This window comes from Quercus robur, chromosome 11, assembly GCF_932294415.1.
Source record: "Quercus robur chromosome 11, dhQueRobu3.1, whole genome shotgun sequence".
In the NCBI taxonomy this organism is placed as follows: Eukaryota; Viridiplantae; Streptophyta; class Magnoliopsida; order Fagales; family Fagaceae; genus Quercus; species Quercus robur.
In genome coordinates, this window is record NC_065544.1 from 50,878,795 (window position 1) to 50,887,332 (window position 8,538).

The 8,538-nt window shown below is 36.5% G+C and overlaps 1 protein-coding gene across 1 annotated transcript; it reads left to right on the forward strand.

Annotated features, from left to right (window-relative positions):
- Positions 1 to 5,446: 5,446 nt before the first annotated feature.
- LOC126705188 (F-box/kelch-repeat protein At3g06240-like) lies at positions 5,447 to 6,938 on the forward strand. The gene is made up of 3 exons (XM_050404109.1): positions 5,447 to 5,599; positions 5,946 to 6,664; positions 6,749 to 6,938. The coding sequence occupies exons 1-3, from the start codon at positions 5,447 to 5,449 to the stop codon at positions 6,936 to 6,938; spliced, it is 1,062 nt and encodes a 353-aa protein (XP_050260066.1).
- The last annotated feature ends 1,600 nt before the right edge of the window (positions 6,939 to 8,538 follow it).

The following is an 8,538-nucleotide window of genomic DNA, read 5'->3' on the forward strand; positions in this document are numbered from 1 at the left end:
GGGAAGGGAAGGATGTGCATGTGTCTATAGCATTCAGGAAAAATCATAGTTAAGAATTGTGAACATTGGGTTCAATAAAGGCTTTTTATGTTTTTTTTTTTGGGAACAAAAGAACCCTTACAAGTAATATGCTCTCCTAAAAAATAAAATAAATTTTTATTTTTATTTTTTTACCTAAATAATGAGGCTATTGCATTTACGTGGAGCTCTCTTGCCATTTCTCTTTTTGGTCTTCTATAATTAACTATAATAGGAGGAAAAAAACAACCTTAAAAACAACCTTAACCGTCCAAGTCACACATCACTCTGACAAAATTTGTTCCTGGCCTGGATATATATGTACTGTTTAAAGTTCATTTCAGTAAGTTAATTCAATCATCACAATTAAACTAGTGAGTAGTAAGCAATATAAACTACAAAATTGTGGGGATTTAAAATTGAAAGACAAAATTAAACAGTCATAATATCACAATCTAGAAACAGGTACATTAGATATAAAATACTTCGATTACAAGTTCATTCAGTGACAAACAAAATAATAATTGTGTGGATACAACCCAGTAGTAAGTTCAAATACATAATAAAGAGAACCCCAGTTGACATCTACAATGCCATTCCAAACTCGAGTATTTGCATGCCTAGCAAAAATTCAAATATTGTTGTTAGATACCAAAACCCAAAACATACGTACTAATCTATGCAACTTGGCTAATTGATACAATCATGGCATTTTATATAAAAGCATCACTTACCTAGTTTGGATTATTACTGCTTGTCGAAGCCCCACGGGAAAGCGGACATCTTCTACGGTTATGCCCATGTTGATGACACAGTCCACAGCTCTGCTTTTGCTGAATCTCCCTCAAGTCAAAATCTGGCCTCCGGCTTCCCGGTTCTCGCCGGACCCCATCCATCTCATTTCGTATCCTAGACGCCACAGGTCGACCTTTGCCCCGCAACAGTTTTGGGTCAGGCACCCACTTTGGACCATCCACATCCCTCCACAATGAATCTGACTTTGGCACCACAAATGCATGTGAGTAGGTGTGAATGGCGTTCACCAAACTATAACATGGGTCAATATATGCAGTCGCATCTTGCCCCAAGTACTGAAGAGCTTTAATTGCATGTGAACAAGGGATCTTTCTAATTTGCCACTTTCCACAACCACATGTTCTGGCCTTTACATTTACTTCATAACTATGGTGTCCCCCTCCAGAGCTATAGATGTTGTATGAAGTAATTACTTGATATATACCATTCTGATTATTAAACGGATTTATTTGGTGTGAAATTGATTTTTGTAGGTTGTGTCCATAGATTTTTAAGGCATATTTAGTCCATACCTTGTCCTTTGAGAGCTCATGAGTAATTTCTTTGTGTCGATCATGGAAATACGCAACAAGTTTGCAATGAGTGAATTCAACCATTGCAGCAATGGGTAGGCCACGGGCACCTTTGAGTACTCCATTGAAGCACTCCGAGACATTGGTTGTCATAGCCCCATAACGGTATCCACCATCATGTAGTTGGGTCCACTTGTCTAGATCCTCATTCATTAGATATGTGTATGGCATGATGGATGAGTCGGGTTCACTTTCCTGCCGCTCGGTTCTCCGTTTCTTCCTAAGGGCCTCGATCTCAGCTTCCTTGATAGGTTGCATGTACAGCTCAAATTTTGATTCCTTAGTAGCATACCCCGCTTTCAAGGCTAATGACTTTAAAGTGGCGTCCTGAAAATGCGTGTTGAAGTTGCTAGCAACATGTCGAAGGCAATATCTGTGAACTACTCGTTGTCGTCCATCATCATGTCTAGGCCAGTTTGCAATTGCACTTTGAATACCCTTATGTCGGTCAGAAATTATACAGATGTCCTTATCTGCTATCACATCCCCCAGTGCATTCCTGAGGCGTTCTAAAAACCACCCCCAACTAGACCCTGACTCTTTGTCCACAACAGCAAAGGCAAGAGGCAAAACCTTGTTGTTGGCATCGGTGGCCATTGCAATCAACAACACCCCTCGATATTTACCATACAAATGGGTCCCATCAATACTGATCACTGGCTTACAATGTCTGAATCCTGCAATGCATGGAGCGAAAGCCCAAAATATATAGCGCAATATTGTATCACCGAACTCGTCCCTGGGTATGGTGTGAAACCAGAAACGGGTGCCAGGTTCTTGATCCCAGTATGCAAACAATAACTTTTTCAACCTTTCGTAAGACTCTTCCCAATCCCCAAATATCTTTGCAATACCTCGTTGTTTCGCATCCCATATCTTATAGTAAGAAAGAATATGCCCATAATACTTCCCTTTAATGAAATGTCTGAGGTGATAAATTGTTGCCGTGTGTTTCTCTTTCAACAATGGAACAAATTCTTCTGCTAGAAAATTACAATCCATCATTCTACCATCAAGGGCCGTGGCAAGGGGCATACAACTATGAGGACCCCTATAAGATGTGACCATCCATAGTCCGAGTTCAGGCTTCACAACTGCCCCAACGTACCACATGCATGATTCATCGCTGCATTTCACAGACAGTCTACTTGTGGTCGACCTACTAGTCACAAAGTTTCTGTTATGCTTTGCGGCGTAAATTGTTAATGCACGTCTCACCGCATCTTTATTAGCAAAAATCAACCCTTTCGCAAAATTCATGTCTGCATTCCAAGAACCAAATGATTGCTGAACAACTTCAGGATCAACCATATTTTCCCAAGTATTTTCATAAAATGATGAGGCAGGAGGTTCATAAACGAGGGCCGTATTTGTAACATGCTGAACTCTAGCATTAGCGTCCTCATCATCTTCATCACATTCAGCCATATCATCAACATGAGGAATGTGAGTAATTTCATGGTCATCAAGACCCCTGTCAAAGTCACCATCGTCAATCCTCTCTTCATACTCATCTCTATCCTCACAATCTTCCCTAGAACAGTCTTCGTCTTCATCTTCATCTTCAACTACTGGAACTGTAGAGGATTCACCTCGATGTGTACAAAATTGATCTTCATATCTATTTCCAGGTTCACTCTCAATTGTTACTGGTGTCTCTTGAAAAGGGGGTGTATAGCCTCCCAATGTGGTGCATTGATCATCTAGGACTGCAAACTGTAGAGATGTAGTTGTTTGTACAATTTCGTCTTCTACGCCGACTTCTGCACGAGGCTCCAAAGTGACATATAACTCAAAATCTGCTGCTTGTTTCCATTTGTCCATCTTACTAAACATGAATTTCACATGTTTGTCCTCTGTTATCGCCATATATCTGTAATTAATGCATTGATTGAGGACTTCATATGGAGAACGGAAAGTAATATGTATGTCATGCAAAGCAGGGTTCACTTGCAACTCTTCCATAATTTTTACTTTCAGCTCATTCAGGGTCTTTAGCTTACGGCGTATCATCATATAGTAGCACTGGATACCCGGACCTTGAAATGAGGCTCCATCATAAGGGTTGGCATTGCTAAGGGGTCCACCGTAGTATATATTTATATAGATCATTGTCAACCTATAGATCATCAAGTGCAATTGTGTTAGTGACAAATTTATAACGCTCAATCAACATCAATCACAAAACTTTGCGTATGAAATGCCAACAATACTAACCTCAACCAAATTTGCATATACTCACCTTTAGTAATCTTACAAAAATAGTCATTACCAATTTCATATTCTTTAAAAATTCTAAATCATTCTAGGGGCATGACTTTCAAAACCCATTCAAATAAGTTATGATGAACAAAAATATTATATACCAACCAGTTATCCATTGAAATCTCTGTTACAAATCTTAAACAAATATATCTTGAAATAATTTATGGTAAAAAGACTACTATCTTAGGTATCAAACTCATAATGTTATGATATATCCATGAGAAAGACCTAAAAGTACTAAATATTCCTAACAATTGATCACAATATTTAGTACTAAATATTCCCAATAATTAATCACAATATTAATTTTTTTTTTAACTTAGCATATTATCACAATATTTACACTAACAAACAAAACAAATATTCCCATATGTTGTAATAACATAATAATCACAATATTTGGTACTAAATATTCCCAATAATCACAATATTTGTAGTTATTTTCTAAAAAAACCCTAATGACTCCATTCTTTTTGCCAATATCTAATCCCCTAAAATCCTAAAGGGCTATGGAAATGGACAGCGTTTGCTCTCTTTCTATTTTTAAAGTCTGCTCCTTTTTTCCTAACTTGGAATGTTACAAATGGTAATAACACCAAATATTTGTAAATTTTTCACAAACTATACGTGCTCGTGCTGCACCATCCTTACACATTCATTCATGGTCATGGTCATGACCATTTCATGTTACAATTTTACTGTTGCAACTTCCTTAAAAAAAATAAAAAATAATTGGATTTATAAGATTTTGAGCTTCGAACCTTTAGCCAAAAAAGTTTTATATATTCTCTTAAATGAAAAAATAAAAATAAAAAGGAAAAAATTGCATATCTAGAGTACTCAAATTTTCACATAATAATCACAATATTTGGTACTAAATATTCCCAATAATCACAATATTAACTTTCTTAAAAAAAAACTTAGCAAATAATTTAATCACAATATTCACACTAACAAAAAAAAAAAAAAAAAAAAAAATTCCCCAATATGTTGTAATTTAATCAAAATATTTACACTAACAAAAAAAAAATTCCCCAATATGTTGTAATTTAATCACAATTATTTACTAAATATTCCCAACAATTAATCATTAAATTACTACTCATTATAGATATTTTTTCTTAAGTAGATTTATGATCTTATATAAATGTGTTATAACATTAATTTAAAAAAAAAAATAGCAAATAATCACAATATACTAACAAATAAATTAATCACACTATTTACACTAACAAATAAGAAAAACAAAACATTTCCTAATATGTTCTAAATTTTTCTTTAAAAAAAACCTAGCAAAATAATCACAATATACTAACAAATAAATTGATCACAATATTTACACTAACAAATAAGAAAAAACAAAACTTTTCCTAATATGTTCTAAATTTTTCTTTAAAAAAAATCTAGCAAAATAATCACAACATTGTAAAAATATTACCTGAGAATGTTGTGTGATGAGTGTTCTGTGAGTGAGTTGAATATAGAGACTGTGAGTTGAAAGAGTGTTCAAGAGAACTTATATTCACAATACAGAGAGAGCATATAGAGACTGAGTTGAAAGAGTTGAAAGAGAACTTATATTCACAATATCTGAGAGCATATAGAGACTGAGTTGAAAGAGTGTTTAAGATAACTTATATTCACAATACAGAGAGAGCATATAGAGACTGAGTTGAAACAGTTGAGAGAGCATATAGAGACTGAGTTTCTGATATTCCAATACAACTTATTCCCACGGCAAGAGAGAACTTATTGGAGCTGGGACCCACAGACACATGGAGGGCTGGGGACTGAAGCTGCTGTGGGGGAACTGTGATGCCCACGTGAAAGCTGCTGTGGGATGGGAGTGTTGCTGTTTGATGGAACTGATGCTGGTTTATAAAAGGAAATCGAGTCCAAAGGACTCGGTTCCTAAGCCTGAAAAACGAGTTCGTTAAACTCGACTTCTAAGGCTGGAAATCGAGTCCAATGGACTCGGTTTCCAGGCTTTGAAACCGAGTGCAAGGGACTCGGTTTCCATGCTTTAAAACCGAGTCCTTTGGACTCGTTTTCCAGCCTTAGAAGTCGAGTTCTTTTAACTCGATTTCTAGCAATAATAAACTAATAAACCCAGGAAATCGTGGATACTGAACTCGAGTTGCTATATTCCAAATTAGTTTCAAACGTTTCCTAACTAATGAAATAGTTTCGGTTTCAAGGTTATTTTCTAAAAAATCCCTAACAATAGCAACTTAGCTTATCTCATAAACTTTGTTCTACCACTACTTTTGACAGTACCATCCCAAGCTTTATTGGTGGTTACGACCCACATTTAATAGGATTTCCGAGTACCCAATTCCCTCTGGCTTTTTTCCTTCACATTATTCCTACACAGCCGATTCATGCAATGGCTTGGTGTGTTTCACTAATCATAATGACCTTCCCACTAATACTGGTGCTATTTATTTGTGGAACCCCAGCATTAGAAAACTTAAGAGGTTGCCTGGTTTTTCCCAAACCCAATATCTTAGTTTTTGTACTGGATTTGCTTATCAGTCCAACACCAATGACTTCAAGGTTGTTAAGATCTCTCAAATGCCTGGGATGAAGACTGAGGCTGAGGTTTACACATTGAGCTCCAACTCTTGGAGAAGGGTTGAAATCTCATTGGCAAACGCTGTTTTGGGCGTGGATGTCGACAATCAGACTGCCACATTTGTTAGTGGAGCTTTGCATTGGTTGGGAAATGTTGTTGAAGGCGCATCTCTTTTCATGATTTTGTCATTTAATGTCAATAATGATAAATTTGGAGAGATAGCACTCCCTCATGCACAACAACAACAGCTGCTACCACAAGGTGTAATGGCAAAAATAAATCGTCTGATGGTGTTCAAGGGGAAACTGGCTTTCATTACATTGGGTTACCTCAGATTCGAAGACGCCAACTTAGACGAATACAATGGCTTTATGACGTCGCATACACCTCGTTCATGCTTCATATGGGTGATGGGGGAGTAAGGTGTACATGAATCATGGAGTAAACTTTTTTTGGTCCAGTTTGAAAATGTTTTCTCTGTACGTTTCTTTGGTTGCCCCAGTCGTGGTGAACTGCTAGTTATAAAGAAGCTTAATCCTGAATCCAACACTGAACGGAGGTTCACAGTTGTTTCGCTTGACCTTGAAACTTCACGTGAGAAGGATCTTGGTTTCCAAAAAGTTCCAGATATAGCTACTACTTTTATGGAAAGCCTTGTGTTACTTGATGGAGCAACTGAGCTATCTGGATAAGAAGTGAAATCGTCAGTGATAATCATAGGATTTTGTTATGTAAGTGTGATACAAATGAGACCATTTTCATGTTTTTCCTTTGGTATCATTTTGTTTTGAGGTAGGCAGAAAAGTATTGATGTAATTTAGGTGAATTTTATTCTTGATTTATATAAAAAAAACTTAATGCTTCTTAGGAATCTCATATTACGTTTCATATCTGTGCTGTGATCTGGTGTTGTCTAAATCCTAGAGCTACTGCTGTGTGCTGTGTGCTTTGATCTGGTGCTGCCTGAGCCTATGAGCTGCTCTAGTGCTGTGTTAAGTAGTGACTATGTGTAATAAAAGCTTGCTTGCTTGTACGAACTAATTCAAGACCACTTAGACCAGTTGCAATTACTTAGGCACAAGTGTATGTTGATAAGGGCAGTATTATGCTATTTTAGTAGTGTAGCAGATATTAAATTTAGAGCATGTGCTCCATTGTTGGAGCATGTGACTAATTGGTAGGTTGTTAGAGGTAGTTATGCCAGCTGGCATAAGGAGTTACTAGATCAGCTAGATAGTTAATCTACTTACTGGTCAGGATGGTACATACAAATAGGTATTTGGCTTTGTAATGAGATCATGCAGAAATTAACCAACAATTTTGTTTTGTGTTCTCTCTTCTCCCTCACAATTCTTGGAGGTCAGTCATATCCTCCAATATTTCAATCAACCCTTAAACACTACCTGCCACCGAAGCTCTTAACAATTCTTGTGGCAATTTCATGAAAGGATATGACATTTTACTTGTAACTTTTTGTGTGCCTCTCTAATGGTGTTGTAACTTGTAAAAGATTAGATTAAAGACCTTACTTAAATCCAAACAAATAAAATAAAAATGGAGTAAAAGAGAGCAAAGACAAGAAGCTCTAAGATGAGAATGTTTGATTAGATTAGAGATCTTACTACTTTCCAACAAAATAAAATAAAAAATGGAACACAAAAGAGGGAAGAAAAGAAGCCCTAAGATGAGAATGTTAAAAATGGGATGTGGAAGTTCTTATTTGGCGAGCAAAGGTCTTGTGCTTGGTTCCTTGATCAGAATGATATATCTTGCTAGTGGCTGCAGTGCATTTGCAATGCAATTTTAGTGACAAAAAGCTCATTCTACTGGAAGATAAACATTTACAAGAAAATTGATCTTGTTATATCTCATGGGGATTGCATTATCTCATTCCCGTGAGAGAAAGATTGAGATAACAGATAGTGCAGGAACCACTTCTTAACCTACTACTTTGCAAATACCTTCATAACAACTTATATGGTCAAGCAGAGAAGCTTAGGTCAAAGGCACCTCGGTTTGAAGCCCATTCAACAACAGGTAACTCTTAATTGTTTTTAGTACAAAGCTATGTGCCCATTACACTTTGTGGTTACTGACATATAGGATATGGTTCAGATTTCTGCAGGAGGCCAAGTTGCATATCTGCAACTATATATTAACTTTTTGGGGTTCAGTCCAGTGATAGTTATAATTATTGCGGTTGAACAATTAATCCAGAGATAATAAACATAACAGACAGCTTATTGAAGACATCCTTTAATGGCATTCTTGTCAACTCTGCACTGTAATATC